The 24624-nt window shown below is 36.0% G+C and overlaps 1 protein-coding gene across 3 annotated transcripts in view; it reads left to right on the forward strand.

Annotated features, from left to right (window-relative positions):
• NECTIN3 (nectin cell adhesion molecule 3) overlaps positions 1-24624 on the forward strand; it is a 57824-nt gene extending 33200 nt beyond the window's left edge. For 2 of the 3 annotated variants that reach the window (XM_085577792.1, XM_085577698.1), the window contains one exon: positions 7910-8744. In XM_085577792.1, the coding sequence (XP_085433918.1) occupies positions 7910-8493 (584 nt within the window). In that variant the 3' untranslated portion in view covers positions 8494-8744. Of the gene's footprint in view, positions 1-7909; positions 8745-13615; positions 13755-15115; positions 15198-21095; positions 21159-21653 lie in introns of those variants that run through there. The other variant, XM_085577744.1, reaches the window with a different exon arrangement.

Below are 24624 nucleotides of genomic sequence, written 5' to 3' on the forward strand. Positions count from 1 at the left end.
ATTTTCTCTTGGTAGCTAAACTAATGGTTTTTTGCAGTGTTAAGCTGTGTTTGATAAGACATATTGACTGCAATAAGCAGTACCTTGTCTGTAATAAATTGAGAAAACAGATGTTAGTGGAAGGGGAACAACTACATTTAGAAAAGCTAAAGATGGCAGAGCAACTTTAAGGAAGTTATGGTTATGTTCTGAATGTGTGCATTTTACACCAGTTACTCGTGTAATTTTCTTGGGGTGTAATCATCAAGTTAAATACCTCATGCAAAATTCTTGCTGATCTACTTAGTACCATACAGTGAATTTCTGTGTCTGTGTAGCACTACTGCTGTTGGAACACACATCCCTGTATCATTAACACAATGTAATTAATGTTTTACTGTGACACCTTTTTTATGAAAGAGCACTATGACTTAGAGTAATTATGAATAATTCTATACAAATATGGAAAACTGTTTGGATTTCCATAAGGGATTAAGCAAATTAATTTGATCAATAAATACTAGTATTATAGGGGTTTTTAAGGAAGGTAATAGACATCAAATTAAAACTTCATTCTGTTGTACTGTGTTGCTGCTTTTCAGCAAGTTCTTGACATTAGGTATTTCATTAAGCAAGTTAAGTGTCAGCACACACATTGGCCTGTTAGAGAATACAGAGATGGTGGATACAAACATAGGTAACTTCTTTCTTAAAACCCCATATGAACACTTAAGAGTTAAAATGGGAATGAGAATTTAAGGCTAAAACTTTAAGTACAAGATGTTTGAAACCACATCAGTAAATTCACTTTTGACAGTTTTCTGCATCTTTAGAATGAATGATAATGTTGGAGTCAGTGATATAACTACACTGTAGGCCACTGTGGAAAGCTAGTAAGTTCTAATTAACTGTCCAGTCAATGAGCTAGTTAACTGGAAACTTATAAATAGTTTGAGACAGTTGAAGTACTTGTAAACAACTTAATAGCTAGAATTTTATGTAATTTGAAAGATTTCAAGTGCTGCCAATTGTTATGAAAGTTACTTCTGTGAGAGTAACTTTCGGATGTTTTGGTTCTAAGGCTGATTCTCTGGAGAAGACTTCATGGCTGCATAGCAGTCTCAAAACAAATACCAAAACTGGCACATTGTAAGAAATATAAATTCAAAAAAGTAGAAAACCAACATTAAATAGGGTGAAACATTTGACTAGAATATAATTTTCAAATACACTTACTCAAAAAAAAATAACAATGCAGTTTCTAGCTCTGTTCTCAGTCCTATATCTAAGGAGTAGGGAAAAGTTTTTTCAAGTCCACTATTATTCAGGTTGTCAGTTCTATAGATATTATGTGCAGTAAATAGACCTCATGCTTTTTACGATGACTGTCAATGCATGAAAATTAAAGGCTGTCATTCAAATTACATTTTAAAACTAAATGAAATTGGCCTAACTAAAACATGCCAACCAGGAAATAATAGATAATATTTCCTAAAATGAATCAAGTTTTTGAAAAGCAGGTGTACAGGCTAGTTGGGCAGTGATGATGGTTTATGCTCTAGCCCAATGCAAATGTTACAGAGTTTAATCCAGCTCAGTGCAGAGATTGTTAAGCTGCAGCAGCTGGCCTTTGCTGTGAACTGATGGGCACTGTTTATATGTGTGCTGCTTTTCAGCTGTGCTCAGCAATGTGGTTGTACTGTAGCGATTTAACTGCAATTAGCAAACCTTTGCTATTTTCAGGGAGTAACAAAACTTAGCCTCACTTTGTGCAGAATCATACAGGGTCATGGTTCTGCCAGTTAGGTACACCAGTGACAATAAAGGTTTTAGCTGACAGTAAATTTCAGTCTTTAAATGTGCTATGTTGATCATGCTGACAAAATGATTAAAAGCACTGTGTATAAACCTTTTGTGTATAGGAGACTTGGTAAAAGCAAGAAAGGTGAAGCAATTATTAGTGTAATACCTGTATTGTTTTTAGAAACAAATATTAAGTACATTCTATTCTAACTCTTAAGAATAACTTCTCATAGTGATTGATTTTTTTTTAATAACTGAAATGCCCTTAAAATGATGCAGGATGGGCAAGTGACTAATATCAATCTACTTATCACCTGTAATACTTGACTTAAGTCACCAGATTTCTGTTAATGGTAAACATGGCAGTGATGTACTGTAGAGCAAGAAGCTGAAATAATAAGTTAGTTTATTTTTCTGTCTTTGCTCTTAGCCACTGTATAAAACTTGGCATAAAATGTGAACAGAAACTTGGAAGCTAACAGACAAAGCTGTATGATCACACCATCTTTCAAATTTTAATTATGAAGCTGTCAAAAAAGATTTATGAAGTTAATGTTTCTGAACAGTCACCATGCTCGTAGTTGTTTAGCTTTTTAACTGCTAGGAAAAAAACCCTATTAAGTTGAAATGTGTTGTAGGTTTGGAATATAAGCTGAGCAAAGAATTGGTTTTGGTCCTGATATTCATTGTTAAAAAAGTCAAAGCTATATTTTTAATAAGTTCTGTTGTGCTCCTAAATTTTGTTAATATTCTTGAAGTGAAATACAGAAATGAAAGAGAAGTAGTTGACAGGAACTAAATAGTAACTTCAGCTTCAGGAGATTACACATCTTTGTAGGGATAGAGAAATATTCAAATGGTTTTTGAAGCATGATACTTCTTTTTATATTGCATTTAAGGCACAGCTATCTTTGTTATTTTTATTAATTTGGTGTTGTATAGTTAAAAAGTTTAACTTTTTCCATAGCTATCTTGCAAAAGTAAGTCATGCTCCTCATGGAGTTCAAGCATTGAAGTAAGTTTTCCAAAATGTGCTGTCAGTTTGATATATAAAGCACTTCCTTGTATGATATTGATTTACTGAGTTTTCTTACACAAGGAATTGAATTTTGTTTTCTTGACTCTGTGTTCTTTCACCTTCATGCTGTTTACTGAGGCTTTCCCTTTCTCCCCTTGCAAGGGGGAGGTGACCTGTGAGGCTTGCATTAAGGTAGGAACATACTTCTTCTGTCATGACAGCCTTTGGAGAGATTACTTTTGTTAAAACTAAAGCCAGCCTTTGTTAGGCAGCAATCCTAGAAAAGTGTTTTATATAAGCACAGGGGTCACCCTCTTGTAGAGTGGACATTGTGAGGATTAACATAGCAGGAACTGATCATTGGTTTTAAGTTTTGCTGCATCATATATAAACCTCTGTTCTGAGAGTGCCTTGTGAATACAGGCACTCTTTTATTTTCTAAATTATGTAATTGCAGGGGATGTTGACAAACTGCTCTTTAGCAAAGGGCTTTTGCTCCCTGGTCTAGCAGCCATTGGACTTTCAGTGGTCTTCCTGAATATTCTTCCATGCCAGAGGTTGTGTTAATAATAAGTTTCTCTTGTGTCCCAAAAAAAATACCAAAATCTTTTATTTGGTGCATGAAAGTCCCAGTTAGAATCCACAAAAGCACACTGAACTTTGAAAGTCGATGATTGATGAGAGAAACTGTTGGTACCAATATTAGTACTGTGCTGCCAAAAAGAGGTTGGGGAGCACACTGAAAACAGTGCTAGGGAAAATGTTTAGCTCTAGTGTGGAACCTTTGTAGGCAAGACACTGTGGGGAGAATGTTATGTAGTGTCCTCACTGATTACTTGACATAGAGTAGCAGTGGTTGTAGAAAGGAAAAAAGAATTATAAATTTCCAAATCAGTTACTCTTAGAAACTGAGTCTTCTTCCATGGAAGGCTGACTCCCTGCTGTCATAAAGGAGATGCTACATAAGCTTTTCAGCAGATGAAAGAAAGAGCTAATTTTTAAGACCTAGCTGCACAGAATTATTATGCAATCTTTAAGGTAATTTAGCAACAACAGCAAGTCAAGACATAGTATTATGTATGTATCTGTGCAAACATACTAGTACATACACAGGGAGATACTTGTCACTCAATAAAATGGCATGTGCAAAGACAGATCTTGTAATTTGTTCAAAGTCAACTCACTTTTGGATTAGAAGTAACAGATAGCAGGTCCTTGTCTTGTAGGAGGCAAAAAAGGTGACATCTTGAATAGTCTGGGATTGTTTTTTGCAAACGGAGAGAACTATTTTTCACCACTCTGTTATGGCTTTTGGAGCCAGACAGACTTTGACTGTCTTTACTAACAGACAGCAACACTCCAAGGAGCTTTCCCTTCAAAACTTTGTTTCTGTAATGCTTAAATTACAAATTTTAACCCAAGTAAGTTGTAGCAATATTGAATTATCTTACCTGTTGTAGAGCTGGTCAATTTGCCTCTCAAATACTTCAGAGTGGGCTAAATTCAAAATGCTTTATTGTTTAAGAGTTTTGTGTTCTCTTGTTGTTTTTTTTACAATGATAAGCTGATAATACCAATGCAGCATGTAAACCTTAGACTTTGAAGATAGTGGTCTGGTTTTTAGGGGTGATTCATCCATCTCTTTCTACTTTTATTTCTCTGACACTTGGCTTATTGTTGGCTTTGAATTGGCACCAGAAGCAGAGGTGAGTCTCAGACATTTGAAGGATGGTTTGAAGCAGGGAGATGCAGTGTTTGGATCACAAAACATGTGATGTTAGTTGGGTTTAGTTGGCACTAAACTTAATGGTAGACACTCCCCTGCCCAAGATAGGTTGTTGGTATTGTGAGAGCTGAGAATATTATATCAAGAATAGTCATTTAAGGGAAAAATAAAAATATCAAGTTGACACTTGAAAGTTGGTACTGACTTTGATGGGAAACATCTGTAAAACAATTAAGAGTGTGAAAACTGAGCAGGACACGGGAGCCATGGTCCTTTAATTTGAGGTGGTATCAGCTTCATTTGATGTCATGAGTAAATCTTCCTTTTATTGGCAGACAACTGTGTCAAAGGCTTTGAAAGCAGCTAGGAAAACTTGGCTTCTTTATGTATGGAAGGAGCCAATTTAGTTGCTATATTCATACCGGAAAATTGGGTTTTGCTTTCTTCAATTATGTATCTTATTTTAATGGGAGTGGTAGCTATGTAAGAGTAGAAGAAATTTTGTTGGGGTCTTTCCTCATCTTCATCATTATTACAGGGTACATGTAATAAGGATTTGAGCAGGCCCCAGAACATAGTAAGAGACAAAAACTGAAATCAAGATGTATTTAAACTAAACCCAAGTATTTTCCAGGATTTCTGCTACTTTCACCTCCCTGGCCCACATGGATATTTTAATATGTTATGCTTTGTGCAACAACAGAAGCCTACGTCAGTGAGAGACAAGAGCTTTTAATCAGTGGGGCCAAAGTAAAATGTTAAAGGAAGTCATCAGTAGGAAATTGTTGCTTTTGAATAAAGTGCTATATGAAACAAAATTTAAATTATGACCTTAATGTTTTGTGGAAACCATTAATAACTCAGACATGTATCAGTGATTATGTGAAATATTACAGTTTAACAACTTGCTGAAATGAAATAATATCGTCCTTCATAGCCACAGATAAGAGTGGCATTTTCTTGATTTGGAGTTGGCATTTGAGATGTGATTTGCAAGCAAAATGTTATGAGGTAAGCATAAAACTTTAGCATTCCTCATCTTAAAGTTGTTCTCTATTTGGGAAACTTGCTTGGTACAGGAAGTAAAAAAAAATTAGTTTTACGTTTAGAAAGCTCTGGGTGACATCAGAAGTGAACTCACATATTCTTAGTTGTAATTGGCGTTATAAACAAGCAGGGACAGTTTTAATTTTGTAGTTCTTCATCAATAAAAGGTACCAAAACAAATAAATCTTAGAGCTATCATGGTTATGTATTGCAGGAATACATATAAACAAATGCTTAATTGATCCTGTGTTTGCAGTTGGTTTAATGTTAATTAGTGCTTGTTGGTAATGCAGCTGGACAGCCTGACAACTGGTGGATGAATGGGAAGTTTTGAAGGAAAAACTCTTTGTAAAACACTGAATTTCTAATATATTAATAAGATTGTAATTGCCACTGTGATTATTTCACATATGCAATGGTTAGATCTGCCAGGATGCAAATACTGCATCCTTGTGGATGTGGAGAGATAGGACTTAAGACCTCAGTATCAGAGGCAAAGCAATTACAAAGCCAAATAATTAAAACCAAACAAGTATATATAGCCTGGAAGGATTTTGCTGGTACTGTTTGAAATTGTCTTTATGGCTATAAATCTTGTGTCTTAAGCAAATAAATTTTCAAGAAAGAGGGATTTGAACTTCATGGGATGTGTGGGACGTAGAACCCTGGTAAACTTGAGTTCTTTAATCTCTGCTTCTTTGTTAAATTACCAAACTCACTTTAAGTCAATTTTTACTAAAATCATAATCCGAATCCTCTTATTCATTTTGGTAGTGCATCTTTCTTGTTCAGTTTCCTGTCTTCTGTCAAATTAATTCCATTTATGCATAGTTCCCTAACGAACCATCACATTTTACATAGTTAAGGAATATAATTATGCCCTTTGAAAATCTGTGTAAAACTTTACTTATGTCATCCTTAAAATGTTGCATTCAGCAGCAATGTGTGTAGTAATCATGACAAATGTGAAAATTCTGTCTAATATGAGAAAATTGTATGTCTGTCTCTGAGTAGTGAGATTAAAAATCATATTTATGGCTATTTAATTGTGATTTGTCAAATAACTGAAAGCTTGATAGATTTAGTTCTATCTGGTTCACTCTTTGTGGTGGTAAATTTAGGATGCTTCTAATGTGGTGGTAGTACTGCTTTCATGGATCTTGCTTATGGGCATTTAACTAAATAACATAATATAATGAGCTACTTGGCTGTCCATGCAATATTCTCTCTGAAAGGTTCAAGCTATAATAACATGTTTAGAATTGCTTTTTTGATTTTAAAATAGTTAGCTTGCAATGGGCAAGGCACAAAGTAACTTCTTTTCAGCGTGGCATAGAAATAAGAAGTGGAGTTGTATATAATATTGTGAATGATTGATATAATCTCAGTGTCATCAGCCCATCACTTGGAACCTTGCCTGCAGTACAGAGGCATGCATCTCCAGTAGACCTAAAAAGGAAAGGAGCAAAGGAAAAAGCTGCATGCTGGAGAAACTTGCTATCTGGCAGTCTCTTGTTTACATGCATAACCTGACATGAAATCAGTTTATATTTTATACTGAGGAATGAATATGGAAATTTTTTTGTGCATGAAGGATCAAATGGCTTATAGAAGGAATGCATAGACATAATTTTTGGTTCAAATGTTTCGATCTTTTATTGCTTTAAAAACCTGAAGGCTCCTTGCTCAACATAAATGTTACTTGAGATTAATACATGTCATTTTTAACTATGCTTCTTTCACTAATCCCAAGGTGAGACTGAGTAAGTTTTATTAATGAAACAAATGTTTTTGGAGAGAATAGCTTAAAAATCAGTAGTTCACGTGACTGAGCACACAACTCATAGTTTTTCATTCTTATATTCAGTGCCCTGAATTATTTCTGAAGGGGGAATTTAATGTGGAATAATTGACTCTGTAGCATAATGAATTAATTTGATCCAGAATTCACTATGGCTGGATGGAAAGTTAGAGGACTGCTAAAGTTTTTCCTTCTTGGAGGAGATAAATAATGATGAACAGTCAACATGTGAGTGGAAAAACTCTTATCTCCTTACTTTGAGGAGAGCAAACTGTGTACCTGAAGGTTATTTTTATTTTGTTCACTCCTCGTACTTTCTGTCCTGCTGCAGCTTAACTCAAAACCATGTGTAAGGAAGCTAGTTCAAAGCTTGTAATTTAAGACTTCTGTAGTGCCATGAACTTGAGAATGAAAAACTATTCTTGTAGAACATACCCATCAACTTTGCTTTCTTATAAACCCTTAACTGATTTAGCTCGCATTGACATTCTGTGCCTTTTCTGTGTCTTGTCTACTTCTTTGCTCTTTCCATTAGATCCTCCTACTACTACCACTCGACTGCCCACGGTTCCCTGGCATCCTTCGACTGATGGCACCACAGGTTTAGCAACAGAACCTAGAATAATACATTTCCCAACATCAACCTTGCCAACAAAGCAGGACGACACTTGGGGTATCGTCGTCGGTTGTGTGGTGGGTGGGATTCTTTTGCTGTTACTTCTTGGTACTCTGGGTGGAGCTTTCTACTATAAGAGGAGAAAGACGTTCCGCGGTGACTACTTTGCTAAGAGCTACATTCCACCATCAGATATGCAAAAAGAGTCCCAAATAGATGTTCTTCAGTCAGATGATATGAGTTCTTACCCTGGCAGTATAAAAAAAGAAACAAAGCACCCAATGAACTTAATATCTAAAGATTATTTAGAAGACCCTGGAAAACCTGAGTTGAACAATGTAGACAATACTAACAGGTACCAGGACCATTATGAAAGACCAATGGATTACCATGAAGGTGGAACATTTGGAATGGGTTTTATGCATGGTGAATTTTATGAGGATGATGACTTTGTTTCTCACTTAGATGGTGCGGTAATATCTCGGAGGGAGTGGTATGTGTAGTAACCACTGAAAACTAAATGTATACCTGCAGTTTGCTTCATTGGTTGGTCACTTTCAGATTGTTTATACTTATACAAGAGGAGGAATAAACTTTTTGAAACTTTTTTTTGAAGGTTTTTATATTGTGACTTGACACAATGGAAATACTGAATCTGGGGAAAATGTATTTGAGCTGCTTTTTTTTTCCCAAAGCTGTACTACTGTTTAAGATTTGAGTTTTAATGCAGAGTGCTTATATTGGTCTATGTCAGAGTTAAAAAAAAAAAAAAAAAAAAAAGGCTAAATTAAAGTTGCCATTCAATATTGTTTAAGAATAAAAAGTGGCTGTCTTGGCTCTCTGATTTAAAAATAAGTTTACCCAAGGCAATGATCAAATATAATCTTTGGGGGCTTTGAATTACTCCAATCTAGGTACCATCCACAGTAAACTTAGTGCTTCTATATAGCAAATACTTTATCAGTTAAAATGTGTTACAGCAGAATTAAAGCTTTATTTTCTAGGGTTTTTTCTGCATAAAAATGAATACCTCTTAGCATTTTAATGAGCCTTCTTGTAACTATATACTTAAAAGTTAAGTCATTGCACTGAAACTAACTTACGAACAACATTTTGAGGAGTAACTGTAAACAGGTCAAAGGCTTGTATTTGAATACAATGAAAAGTTATTTTTTTATAGTCATTGATTTCTAAAGCTTACTCTAGTGTCTGTATATATACATACAGTGAGGTGTTTTGTTAGGCCTGTAATTGGCAGGATGTCAAAACTCATTAATGCATACAAGATGCTCTTTGCAAGTTCACAGGGTGCAATTTCCGAGACCTGTTCTGGAGGCTTTGTGGGAATCTCACCATTGAATTTACAAGCTGGTTAATTTGACACAACTAAGGAGAAAACACCCATAGAGATTCCGAAGCTGGAGGCTAATGTGAATGTGCTTATTTTCCCAGGTGCCAAAAAGCATTAGAGTTTCTATGAGCAGAAGTTAAAACAGCGGTTTTACGCTGCTTCCGAATAAGTTACAATACCTGCTTTGAAGAGGGTAACCAGAGTTTCAGATTTTTAGTAGGGAACTGGACACTTGCACTGCTACTTCAGGTATTGAAAACACACTCTTCAGTGGTGCAACTAAAGAGTCTGTGAAACAGGAATTCAGGTGATCTGTGCAGTCTCTGTACCACAGTGGATTTGTTTTCCCTGCAAATAATTCATACTGATTTTACCTGTTCTTTAAAATGACATTGTATCCATTTTACATAGGAAATCTTGTCTGACATGTGAAATAGTTCTACTTTATCTTGAGCAGATTCACCAAACTAAATCTGCCGTGAGGAGGAATGAAACAATTTTAGGTGAATTGCAGAACAACAATAAATGCATAAGTAGAATACTAAATCTTTTGAAGTGCCATTTTTAAGTGTTTTGCTTGAGGAAATTGATGCTGATAAGGCTATTAGTATTTGAAACCTGAAAAGGGATGTGAAATAGGCTGATAATTACAGCTGCTTCATGAGCATTGATGCTGGAAGTTCTTTTCTATCCTCACGGTGTTTGGTAGCTTACAGCATTTAGAGCTTCCCAAAAATAGTTATACTGAGTGTTGTAGACAATACACTGTGATTGCATATGACTGCATGTCTTTGGAAAAGATTAAGACAACAGCTTTATTTGAAATTCAAATGGAAAAGCATCCCTAAACAACTTAAGTTTGGGTTTGGATTAATGGATTACTGATACATGATTGACCAAAGTCTCAAAAACAGTAGCAAGTGATATTGTGGTTATCTGTAGTTTGAGTGCAAACACAAGAAAAGGAGTGAAATTTCTAGCAGAGGGTTCTAATCCAAATTATCTCTGGAATAAAGAGATTATACCTCTCTTCAAATAAAAAGTTGATAGTTCATCTTTAAAAGATGGTTTTACTTGGAAATGAACATAACCATAAACCAGTTTTCCACATGGGATATCTTGCTTTTGTCTCTGTGGATTTTTTTGCTTTGATTTTTAAAAAATATATATATATTTAATTCCTATGGGTTGAGAAGTTGAAATGTTCTGGAGTTGAAGTTATTAATAGGGATAGGGCTTACGCGCGTTGCAATGTTTTGTACATTATGTCTACTGTAAAAAGAATTGATTGTACTTAAAAATGGCTGTTGTGTGAATAAACTTTTTCTTACATTCTGAAACATAGGTAGTGTTCAAAAATGTTTCGCAGTTATGTTCTTAAAATTGGAGATGGAAAAGCACGATAAACCCAGAGGCTGGATAGAATGAATTAAGGTGTTTAAGCTGTTTGAGATGAGCTGTTAAGTATTCACTTGAGAGCATAAGCTTATAAAACAAGTGTCTTCAGAAACTCTTTCAAGAAGATTAAGAGAATGATAAATGGAGGTGTTTACTGTCCAAAACATTTCTTTTCAAGAACAGCTGATAAACTAATTAGGATTTGCATACTTCAAGATAGTCTTGTGTTTTCGTTCTATTGTCTTTGTTTACTTTAACCATATTTCTTGGAGTTAATCAAATCCCATTTATTTCTGACCATCTGGTGGTTAAAATGCTTTGTAGGTGGCACCATACATGTTACGTGCTCTCTGGCTTGTGCAGCTTGGCATGGTGGTCTGGGTTTATGATCATTCCACTGGTTAGACTGATGTTTTGCCAAAGCAGTTCAAAAAACCAAATGAAGCGTGCCCTGTGGTAATTGCATTTAAATTCCTGTGTGTCACTGTGCTGGGATATTACTATTTTTCCTGGTGTTCAGAAGCAAATGGGTGTTCATCATCGCACCCAAAATCAGACTTAATGGGTGGACTTTGATTGAAAGTATAATACTTTATGATGTCTTAACATTATAGCAGACTTTACTAGAAGAAGAGGCACCATGAAATTAGGATGAAGCAGTCAAGGAACTCTTCTGATATAATCACAAGACCAAAGCATCTTCAAGAATTCTGGACCTAAGAATGTATATTAGTTGAGATTTTCTCACTTCAAGAAGAGTGCACCCAGTGTAAACTAAACTTAAGCCAGTTAAAATGCAGTGGTTAGGTGACCCTTCCACTGATTCATGTGCCTGCTTTTCAGGAAGAATTATGAATTATGCTTGTGTCATAGTTTAAGCCCAGCTTGCAGCCAAGCACCACACAACTGCTTGCTCTCCCCACCCCCATCTCCTCCCACCCCAGTGTAATGGGGAGGAGAATTAAAAGTAAAGCTTGTAGGTTGAGATAGGAACAGTTTAATAATTGAAAAAAAAAAAGTAAAATATAATAATAATAGTAATGGATAATGAAAGGGAGGGGGAAACAAACAAGTGATGCACAATATTTCTTTCTGGGTAATTTCCCCAGTTTATATATTTGGCATGGTGTTGCCATGTTCCAAAGGGAAATGGCCCTTTGGCCACTTCAGGTGATCTTTCCCAAATATGCTCCCTCCCAGTTTTCTTTTGTGCAGCTCCTCACTGGCAGAGTGTGAGAGACACACACACAAAAGTCCTTGGCTTAGGATAAACACAACATAGCAAAAACCAAAACATGGGTGGGTTATCAGCACTATTCTCATGCTAAATCCAAACCACTGTACAAGCTCCTGAGAAGAAATTAACTCTATTTCAGCCAAAGCCAGGACAGTTTATAGTGTCCAGGCTGGTATCTGGTGGACACATGGAGCTTATGCTGGGAAAGCTATTAGATGAACCAAAGGTGGTACATTGCATTCTTCTTTGAGGAGCAAAGTAACTTCTGCAAGCTGTTCCTCTAGGACTTTATTCCTTAACATTAAAGAAGTCACCAAAAAAGCTTATTTTAGTTTTTTTCAAGTTACTTAAGTATACTGTGGGGAATATTCATGTCAGATCTTTGATAAGCAGTGAGGGGACAGGAATTGCTTTATCAGAGTGCAAGTCAGGTGTTGTATTTTGGGATATTTTTTTTTTAATTGAAGGGTTTTGCTCAGATTTCCAGCATACAGGCAGAAGAATATTAGAAATCCGAGGAATTGATAAATCATATTGCATAGTTTCAATGGTTTTATCTGTGAATAGAGCATACAGCTTTCCTTTGGTCAGAGATTAAACAGAGAATGTTTGTGTTGCTTTTGAATAATAATAAAGTGGACTGCTTTAGAAATATATTGTAGGTATAGAACTGTGTTAATTTTCAATTTCTTAATTGTTAATTTTTCTATTTGAGTACTCAATGTAAATTGAGAGCATTATTTAATGTATGCTGCCTAAGTTTTGTAGGTGTTTAGTGCAGCTGACCTGAATTATTCCAATTGTGAAACTTTTTGTTGAGCCTGTTTGCACAAGTTTAAAGCACTGATGATTTTAAATTAAAGTATGTTAGCAGCTTTTTCAGTTTTGAGACTTAAAATTTGATTTCTAAGCATAGTGAAAGGAGTGGCCTTTAAACACTGACAGGTATGTTAATTCAGTCTGAGAGTTGTTCAGCATTGGATTTGGCAATGCTAAGGTCAAAACAAAAATGCTGTAAAGGGAAAAAAACACAGCTTTTTCTCTCCTCTTCTTAAAATTTATTTATGAAAATTACTTTCTTGTAGCTTGAAGTGTGAAGTCCTAAAGATGATAGGTGGTCTTAGAGTTTGCTTTGATAAGTGTAAGCCAAGTATTTAGTGTTTGTTTGCATATTCATTGCTCCTAGTAGTTAGTATATGGGGTTTTTTTTTACCCTGATTTTAAGTTTTTGTTTTTTGCTTTCTGCAAACTTAAGTGTCTTTAAAGAAAGATTGTCAATAAACCGTAGCTGCCCAGGTTTTTGCATTAACACCTTGTTAGCTTATTTAAGTGCAAATCATACATTTTGTAATGTTATCTGTCCTTGAAATTGAGAATGAAAGCATGCTGCTAGGACTTAATAAAAGTAGTCCATAAAATTTTTGAAATCAAAAATTTTGATTTCATGAACTCTCTTAATTTCCCCAGTTTTTTAGTTGGGTAAGTTGAAACAATACTGCAGAAGTGCTAGTGCAGGGCAAGGCTTTCTGTTTGGCAGTGGAAGGAAGAAGCATTTCTCAGAGCAACACTGAAGTAGCTTATCTGAGTATTGAAAGTATATGAACTTCTTAAAGTTGTAATCTGTGCTATCACATTGCAGATGTGCCCTTTAAGCAGACATCTTCTGTTGCTGTAGCAGGGGCTGTGATTGGAGCAGTCCTTGCTCTTTTTATCATTACCATCTTTGTGACAGTGCTGCTGACCCCAAGGAAGAAAAGGCCAGCCTATCTTGACAAAGTGTGAGTATGTGTTGGACTTTTTTTTAAATTCAGTTGACAGCTATATGCAGAAAGCATTTGTTCTGTACAGTAATTTAAGGGTCTGACTTAATTTAGCAGCTACTCAGCTTTTGTAATTTCAGGGCTCTATTTTCAGAGTACACTAATGTGAAATCATACATTTCTGAAAAAGAAACCAAGAAGGTAAGAATTACTTCGGAAGTAATGTAACATTTTATCTCTTGAGAAGTTCGGGGTTTTTTGAAAGAAAACTATCCATGGATTTAACTGGAGGGCAAAAAAGGGTTCCTTCTTGACTAGTGCCAATGGCTGCTAGTTTGTTGTAACTGCAAATAAATTGGCTATGCTTTGCAAATGTGAAGGCCCCCTAAAATTAATCCTGAAATGTTTGTAAAATGAAGCAAGCTGCCACAGATACTTGCTTAGAAATTACTGACTTGTGCTTTCTGGAATGTTGGTTGTTTCTTCAAATCTTTGGCACAGACATGCAGTTTACTTTATTCAATGTGATCAAACAAAAAAGAAGGAAACAAAAGCATCTGAAAATATGTCAGTTAAAGTGGATGATGTCTAGATTCTGTTTAGATAAAAAAGTGCATGAAAAAGTGACAGGGGATTAGAAGATTTGTAATTATGGGTCTTCTTACATCCCATATACAGTTTCTTACATCCCATATACAATTAACACTAAAACTTAATCAGAAATGTTGCTCATGTAGTTAGAGAACTAAAATAAAATAACTAAGAACCTTTAGCATAAAATAAGTTTCCTCATTTGCACTGAGCTACCATGATGAATCAAGAGTCTTCTTTTAAGCAACTTTTAACATGGTTAGAAATGCTGTTTCTTGTTTGTTTTTGTTAAATTCTGTAACTGAAGTTCATTTATATGAGTGATCTTAAACATTTAAATTATTTTATAACCCACTTGCTTTCACTGAGAAAGTTAAAATAGAAAAAGTCTTGCATGTAAGAATTGCTAATAAGGCTTTCTCAAAGGCTTTTTAAGGGAAGGCTATAATTAAAAAAGTTGTATCAAGCTGTATCTAACTTAGAAACTGTTAGATATCAGTAGCTTCTGATCCTCCTTAGCTGGAGTGTATGGGGGGAAATTCAGTCTGCTTAGCAGAGGATGCAATAAATAACAAATTCTGGGTAGTGCTTTTCTACAAAAAGTGTGTGACTGAATAATAGCCAGTGGTAGATATATTCCATTACAATATATCACATCTGAGTCATTGCTGACTGAAAGGTATTTGTCCCCAAGTACTGAGTGTTGGGTGATTTGGCAGTTAATATCTGACCATTCAATTGGACTTCACAAACATGATGTGTCATATTTCATTCCCTCTTTACTACAGGATTGATCTTCCACCCACTCACAAACCAGCCTCATTTGAGGAGAGATCATTGTCGGTGCCACAGAAAGAAGCTATGCTTCAGGTGAGTAAATGTTTATTTGCATCTTAAAGTGACTTAAGGAAAGTGTTAACTTTGCTGTATTATGTTAACTTGGTCTGATTTTGCTTTTCTGGAAATATATGGTTTCCCTACGTGTGTGATATCCGAATCTCTTATCTGTAATGTTAAAGTCATCCTTAGAGGTCAGGAAGCTTGGAGACGGATAATCTTGTATTTCCAACAGCCTTTGACAGACACAGCCTTCCTTTTGAACTAGAAAAACCTATAGCTGAAATTCTGTGGTAAGAGAATATGCATGGCTTTATAAAGCAGTCTTCATAATAGGGAAAAGTTGTGCTTGGTAAACTTAAAAAGTGACTTTATCAAAATCTCCCTTGCTAGTAATAACTGTCATTCTTTTGAGTTATTAATGGTTGAGGGGTGGGAATAGATTGGAATTTGGGCTTTGGCATGGCTAATCTGCCAAAGTATGAGTTTGATTCTCGTTGAAGATCACTAAATTACTTCTAAATATTTGCAATTATGTAACTTCTAATTTGATCTTTTCTGCTTGCATTTACCAGCATCAAAAGACCCATACCAATTTCATGACAAACAACTGAATATTTACTGTGCTTTTTGGGGTAGCTTCTTGCCATCTAAAGTAATGCTGTACAAGAAAGACAGCAATAGGCAAAAAACTTCATTACCAGCATTTAATGTTTTTGTGGGTGTAATCTGATCAAACCAATTTGTAAAAGTCACACTGGAAAGCTGATTCTAGCAAATGAAACAGTTTGAGTTAGTGGGGAGCAAGGAAGAATAGGGCTACATTCTTCCTTACAGCATGATTTTGAGGTGGAGTGGCATGCTTGGGAAACTCCAGGTGAATTCAGGCATTATAGAGGAGACCTGCTCTTGAGAAGCTACTTAAGCTAATATCATTGATTATTATACTTCATATACTAAACTAGTCAGTTATAGATCCTAGCCATGGCCCCTAAAGTGTCTTTTGTGTGTGTGTGTTTATATTAAATTAATCAGTCAGATTTTTTAGATTTTTGCTTACATTGAAGACAACTTCTAGCACCTATCAGTATTTGTAAGAATTAGATGGTAATTGTTTTTAATAAAATTTTTGTTCCATCCTCAGTACATACCATAAAGGTGATTCTAACCACTGGTGTGCTGAATCATAACATTGAGCTAATTAAAACAATCATTTTTTAATAAGAAATATTATTTTTCCAATACTGTGGTGTATCTTTGCAGCTTTAAGAACCTATAGAAGTCATTTCTCACAGAGAGGAAAAAAAATCTTCACCTACATTTAAGAAGGATTTTGATGGAGTTCTTAATAATATTGAAAATATTCTTGTGGATTTTCTTTGTGATTGATGGTTACTAAAGCTCACCAAATGTCAGTTGCTGATAAAAGCTTTCCTTATATCATAAATGTTACAATGGGTAATACTTGTGTATACTGTTGATGAGTGAAGCAGGAAACTATTCTGAGATCCACTGCTGCAGTAGTAGTGGATCTAGTAGTAGCAGCCTGATGATTATTACATTGTGAAGGTAGAAAACATTTAGTTGGCATAAAGAATAATAAGTTTTCATCTTCTTACCTTAAAGGTGGTATAGCACCAAAGATGACACAAAAGAACCAGTACTTTTCTGTGCTTAGGATGGGCATCATAGCTATTTGTTCTGTTACTACAGTACTCAAAAATTGCAATTTTTGATGAATCATTCTTCTGCTAATATTTCAGCCTAAAGTATTTGAAAAATACTCTCTTCCTTCTAGAATCAAAATATATGGTTTATTGTGGCATTTGTGCATCTGTAGTGCTGCTAAATGGCAAAATGACAATACTAGGAAATGCAAATATTTGTCCTTTACGGAGCAACTTATAAAGGAGGTAGACATAAGAGAATGTGTGCCTTATTGCTTTCCTCTTCAGAACTTTGCTGGCTTTGATTTTTGTGCTTACTCTGGCTTTGTTAATGGGTACTAAAGAACTTAGGCTGAAGTTGGCTGTAGTCTTGGAATCAGCCAACATTTAATACGTGTTTTAATACATAAAACTTTTAATAGAATGATTTATTAAAATGTATTTTGTAAATAGAGAAAAATTGTAAAGAGACTGAATTGAATATTTGTTTTCCTCAAGCTGGATAAACAGAGTTTTCAGTTGTATTGGGAGGAGAAAGATTCCCCTTCAGGTTAGGTGTTAGACTTTATTTAAGAAATGGATGTTGGCACAGCACTGTTAGTGTACCTGTCTTTTTCTCTCTGGAATTCCAGCACTAAAAGACCTGGAGCCAGAGGCTGTCTTCCTAGCTGATACTGCCTCTAATCAGTATGTACTCTGTTATGCTTGAGGCAAGAGCTTCATTTTATCTAACAGAACTAAATATCAAAATACTGGCTTTAGCCAAGAAGCGATTGGTTGTGTTGTGGTGTACCAAGCCAACATTTGGATAGCTGTAAAGAGGCAAGAGAAGCAAGTTAGCAGCCTGTCAGGATGTCTCCTCCTGTTTGACTCAATGTCTGTACTCACCACTGTACTACCTGATGTTCCAATTGCTCTCCACCCAGAATGAGATACCAGGTGAGCCTCTCACTGCGTAGTTAAGATATAAACTTCTGGATCTGCTGAAAAGAACTGTAGGGGAAGTGTCACTGCTTTCTCAACCACAACAGATGATCACTTCAGCCTGAGTGGAAATGATAGGCTGCATAAAGGTGCAAAGTAAAGAAGTGAATTTAAATGGTGTATTCTGCATACTCACAATAACGTAGAATTGAAAGTGGATTTACTCAATTTAGGCTGATTCTGGTAGTTGTTATAAATAATGTGCAAGGTTTTCAATCATCTCTGCTGTTATTGTTCAAATCATGGACTGTAGCTTTTTTTTATCTTGTAAAGTATTTAAGATCCAGTAGATTATGCTGAAATTCTCATTTTTGTTTCCCAGCAATCAGTATTTTAACTAATTTTACGCATATCTGAGTCAGCAGGTGATGGTATTAAAATGAAGGGAAATTATCTGGACCTGTGATAGTACTGGATAGCTAGTGTCTTTCATGGATACTTCTTGAGACTTGGAAAATTACAGTTTGCTTTAAATAGACATTCTCATTTACCTGCTAGTGCTAATAATGAGCTGCTAGTATGTACAAGTACTGTGTTAACTGAGTACTCATAAGTACTGGTTACTCATAAGTACTCACAAGTACTATGTAACTGAGTACTGAGTACTTGAAGATACTGATTCATGTATTCTTGTGAGTCATTTCAGAACTGAGAAAAACTGGCTCTCTTATGGCCCTAAAAGAGTGAGGCAAAAGTCCAAAACATAGCAATACATATGGAAAAAAAATATATTATAGCTTTATTTACTGTGAAGACTGTAGGTTCATCTTTGTCAACTTTTTTGTCAACAGCACTGTTACTTTTGTCCAGGCGTTCTTTTAATAATCATTGCCATGGAAATGTTATTCAGTTGCTCAGAACTATCTATTACATGTAATGTGAAAGAGTGGTGAGCAGCCTGAAGGTTGCACCTTTGGTGAGAAAGGAATCCCTGCTCGGCAATGCAGTTTTTGAGGCAAATCAGGAAGAAGCTGAGCAATGGAAGAATTCCAGTGGCTTAAAGAGGAATTTTTCTATTGCATAATATTTTAAAAAGGAGTGGAAGAGGGTGCACTAATTCTGGCAGTCCTTGGAATCATTACAGTTAGCTTCACTGTTTCAAACAATATATTACTAAGAAGCAAAAATGTCTTTACTTTCCTCTAAACATGCTTGCAACAGGCAGTCTTTGACAATGTGAAGGAACTGAAGTTACTATTACCTTGACAGGTGCTTCTGAAGGAAAGAGAAAAAACATGTTTTGCATAATGCAGTGATGCTTTCAGAGTTGTTTAAGGATTCAGAATTTAACAAGGCTCTTTTGTAGAAACAGGAGGAAGAGTGGATAAGGGAAATGCAGCCTAGTAGGTATGTCTGGCCATGAGGAGACTTGACTTGAGACTTGCAGCTTGGAAAAATGCCTCTATTTAGCCAAGCAAAGTTCTTTAACTATTATTTGTATTGCTGATCAAAAGAGGAAAGAAAAAGATGAAGTTGTCTTAGCATCATTAAAAGCATCAAATACCATTTATCAAATGATGAAGATGTTTCTGAATTAAATTTGAAAACATCAGCCACTGAACTCTTAAACCTAGTATAATACTGATTCATTTATAGATTATAGCTCTCTTGCACTCTTCTAGTCCTTTTCCTAATGCTGTTCATACAGGTGGGACTATCTCTTCCTTGATGAAAAAGGAAGCAGTATTGTTATCATTTGCCTTAAACAAAAGAACTGTTTCTACAAATAATAATGGATCAATAAACTCATCTGCATTGATAAAGGATCTTGCAATAGGGAAAAAAATTTACCAGATAGGGGTTTGAATGAGGCACAAGCTTTTTGTGTTTGTTTTTTTTTTTAACTAGGAGTGATTATACCACAGTACAAACTGTACCCTAAATCATAATTCTTAGGTGGCATTACTTGGTGGGATTTTGATTGGCCGTTACCTCAGGCAGCTGGTGATTAACTGCATGCTTGGAAACAGCTCATTTCACAGATGAAGTTTTTCTATCATAATGGTGGAGAATAAAATAAATTTGAAAGAAGGGAGATTTCAATGCTTCTGTGAAGTAACTTCTCATCCACCAACATTCCAGAGTCCTTCTCCTTAGGGCTGCTCTCAATCACTTCTTTGCCCAGCCTGTGTTTGTGTTTATGATTGCACTAACCCAGGTGCAGAACTTTTGAACTTCACAAGGTTCACAAGAACCATCTCTCAAGCCTGCCAAGGTCCCTCTGGAGGGCATCCCTTTGCCTCCAGCATATCACCATACCACATAGCTTGGTGTCATTGGCAAACTTGGTGAGGGTACCTTGATCCCACTGTCATGTTGCCAAAAAATGTTAAACAGTGCTGGTCCTGATACGGACCCCTGAGGAATGACACTTGTCACTGGCCATTGCTTGGATTTTGAGCCACTGATGAGCCATCTCTTTGAGTGTGACTATCCAGTCAGTTTTTTATCCACTGCATGGTCCACCCATCAAATCCATGTGTCCTCAGTTTAGAGATAAGGATATCATGTGAGACAGCATCAAATGCTTTGCACAAGTCCAGGTAGGTGACATCAGTTGCTCTTCCTATTTCCACCAACACCATGATGATGATCACCAACCAACTCCTTATTTTCCATATGCTTTAGCATAGTTTCTGCTCCTTCATCTTGTTGGGCATGAGGTGTGACTGACCTGTAGTTCCTCAGGTCATCTTCTGTTTTCAAACCATGGGGGTCTTATTTCCCCTTTCCCAGCCAGTGGGAACCAGAGTTCTGCCACTACTTCTAATTAGTCACTTCCTGTGAAAGTGTCTTCAGAACTTGCAGATGTATCTCATCGGGTCCCATGAACCTGTTCACCTCCAGATTGCTTAGATGATCTTGAACCTCATCTCATACAGTGGGCAGTTTGGCTGGGGTGAAACTAATTTTCTTTGCAGTAGCTTGTATGGGGTCACGTTTGGGATTTGTGCTGAAAATAGTGTTGATAACTCAGGGAATTTTCTTATTACTGGACAGCATTGGGACCTATTCTGCTTCTTGTACTGCCCTGCCAGCAGATGGACTTGGGGTGTACACAGGAGACTGGGAGGGAGACAAGATATTGGGAGAGGGAACACAGCTGGGGCAGGTGACCCTGACTGATCCTTGTCTTCTTTCCACCAGCCATTGGATTGTAAGAAGGAGTCTAAATTATAACCAGTTAAGACACTTCCTAAAGCAGAGTGTATTTTGGGATGAGTGGTGTTCTGCAGTTTTGAATCTTGACTTGTTTCCCCTCTAACTTTTCTTCTTTCAGAAAGAACATTTTGCTTTGCAGAGCCAGTACAGAGAGAGAGATGCTGGAAACTTGCAGCACATGGTAAATAATAAGATGGGTTGAATTCCTGATTGAAGCTTTTGATTTAATCTTATTCTATAAAATAAACTTATAATGTTGGTTTTTTTGAACAAAAAAATATTTGTCCATCCTGGTCAGTAACTGTTGGATTGTGTGAGTTAAGTTAAAAGTGGCAGTACCATTTTATTATCCTATAGTAGTTTGATGACTAATTTAAATACATAAACACTCCAGCTTTCATTTCTTGGTGAGTAACATAAAGCAGAGGAGTGCTGACAGACATTTTTCTAGTTGGTAACTTGGTATTTAGATTTATTGAGCTTTAGAGTCCAGCTTAATTTGAAACAAACATTTGAGGTTAACTCTGTTAGTGGAATTTTTAAGTTCCTGTTTCTTTATTCATAGGGTTGTCTTGGAGATCATGTATCTCTGATTTTGCTTAAAGCTTTATCAAGAATAGGAATTGCAGGTTCTACACGTGAACTTTGAAACTTACTACTTCTTGTGTGTGTTTAGAAAGCTGTGAATGGAAGGCAACTTACTTGTGAGGCTGAAGAGCCACAAGAACAAGAGGGTCTTCAGCCTATGTATCCAGTTTATCAGCAAACTTACTACAAAAATTGGAGCAACAGATACCCACAAAACTCGGGACCTGGAAGAGCCTACATCAATCCAAGGGAGCATTATGTATGATTCTGTACCCAGATGTCTTTAACAAGGGTTTTATTACCTGTTGACTCCATGACCCTCATGCCTTTTTGGCTTTCATCTTTAAAATGATTGGGGTTTTTTTAATGTGTGAAAATAATGTATAGAGAATTTTATATAGGTAAACTATATGGAATTTAAAACTTGCCTCTAGTATTTGATATGTCTGTGTTTCTGTAGTAATACTGATCTGCCAAATGAGGAGAGCCACTTAGCTTTGTTAACATTCAGAGTTATAATATGTATAACCTGTATTAATTGGTTGGCACATGCCAAAATGTAGTTAAGCTTTTTCACTGGCTATCTCTTGGGAGCATTCTCTCTGGATATTTTACAATAACCTTACCCATATAAAACTGAACAAATTATGAGCAAGACAATTGAATCCCTTGTGATATTAGCAATCTCAGGCTGAGCCATCTTAGAAAACATGGGATATCATTTTGACTGGCCTTAGCTATTGATTTCTCAACCAGCTCTACCTCTCTCAGTCAAATGAACAACTAGACTACCTCTCAAATACTGACTGGCTGGTCCATAAGCTCACTGTTTGTCTTCCCACCTTGTTAAAAGTGAAGCAATTGCCTTACATCAAAAGCTTTTTCTTGTCTATTGATTCTGCCTGTTGCTGGCTTTGGTTTTACAGTTAGGTCTACATGAAACTTAGTTGAAGGAGGTAGATGAGTAGGCAGACAGAACTTTCTGTGTCTTTTGTGAAGCTACATCTTACCCTTAAACTGCTATTTAGCTGTTTTCCCAAGTGTGACTCCTATTTTAGATGCTGCATAGTTTATTTTCCTTGGTAATAGATACTTTCCTTGTTTTTTTCTCAGTTTCCAACAAAACTGTCTGTAATGTGTTCTTGTGTCTTAGCAAGAAAAGAAAAGCTTCAGTCAACTTCAAATGCTTGTCAGCACTGTCCTTTAATCTTAACCACTAGTGTGAAGTAACTGGAGAATGTCCTGACATTACCAGTGCTAACCGTATCCCACATGAATCTCTTTGTGTCTGTGGTAATGCTTAAAAAATGTGCTCAGGATCTTTCTAGAAAAATAAGTTTCCATGTGAACTAAGAAGTAAATACTTAGCAAGTAAAAAATACATATATAATGTGCTAGTGCTAAAATTAGCTGATAGGACAATCTTAAAATATTTTAAGACAGTAGAAAAATGGGTTGTGTCTAAAATCTGCCAGAGAAACTTAACAGACTTGAGTATTCTCTAAGTATGTGTGCACATAAGTACAGAATGATGATTTTTGGTCAGATGACATGAAGGACAAAATGTTAAGAATGCCTGGTGTCATGCTGAACTACCTGTTGTACAGATCTCAACATTACTTCTGGGCTATTAGTGTGCTTCTCTGCAGATGTTGGGATTTTTTTAGAGGCGAGAGCCGAGCTGTAGAAGCAGCAGCATTGAAAGCTAGCATAGGTGAGTGTGCTGCAGGCAGGGGGCCATTGTTAAACCTGAAATTCAACCTCCATTCATCCCCATCACACTACAAGTTTATGAGATCCCTGTCCACAGCAGGGCCAGATAAATCAAGTTCTTCTACTTTGTTACAGGTAGCAGGTAGAAGATTATGGCTTGGGTGCCTGTATTCTGGACCCTGTAGAAGTAGGTATTAGCTGTTCTCTTGCTAAGCACTTTTCTGTTAAAGGATGGGGTTGAAGTTGACAGCTGAAGGAGTGGCAAAAAGAAAGGTTGGACAGAATCTGCTTCTCGGGAGCTATCTTTGAAGTATTGGCACCTTGCTTTTCTCTTAGGAACTGGGCACATTCATGTAAATTGAGCAACTGTTTTCAATTTTAAAGTTTCCTGCTGTATTTGAGACCTAAAAAAGGGCTTGTGTCCCCCCAGAACTGTTTTTCCACAATGTTAATTTAAGTAGCTACCTCTCTACATGAGCATTGCCCTGCCTATCCTTACATTACTGCAGCTGGAAAAAGCATCAGCTGTCAGAATGCTGAAAGAAAACAGTGTTGTGGCCAAATGAATGACAGAACATGGAGATGAGCTATACTGCTTAAGATAATTTGATCAATATTACTGAACAAAACTTGATACCAAAAATATTTGAATAGGCATTATAGAATAGTTCAAAACTATTGCTGTGACAGTGAGTCCTCTGCATTCATTAGTACAATGTGGTATTGAGCAGGTAACCATTTCAATCCCTTTTGCAAAAAAACAACCTCTTCTACTGCTTTTTATGATTATTTGCAGATACTTTTTTTTTTTTTTTTTTCTTTGAAGAGGTAAAACTTTGGGAGAAGGAAGAATGCTATCAACAAAGCTATAATTGTTTTTTTAATTTGCAAAAAAAAAAAATAGCTGAAAAATTAAAAATGTAATCTGAGTGTGCTGTCCAAGTTACGTATCAACAAACTACAGAAAGCTTGATTTGCAAACTACCCATCAGGATGTGTTTGCCCTAAAGTCATTAGGGAAATATACATTATCACCTACAGGTTTATTACCTGTGAGAAATGGTTTCTTTGTAATCTGTTCAGGGACATTTAGTGTATTAGGTTTTTGAAATGTTACTTTTAGTTTTAAGTGTGGATGGATTTGGGGGGGGAAGGGATTTGGCATAGAATGCTCAGAAGAGAACAGAAAATATGTCTGCAATTAGGCTTTCTCACTGAAAGGATTGTACATATAGAAGTAAGTCTGATCTGCTTTTTTAAGATGTAGAAAATGTCATTTTTTATTTTTGTACATTTTCAAATGCTTGTATTTTTAATTTGATTGGAATAAAAACATTTAAAATATA

Source organism: Lonchura striata, chromosome 1, assembly GCF_050655825.1.
Source record: "Lonchura striata isolate lonStrDom1 chromosome 1, ASM5065582v1, whole genome shotgun sequence".
Lineage (NCBI taxonomy): Eukaryota > Metazoa > Chordata > Aves > Passeriformes > Estrildidae > Lonchura > Lonchura striata.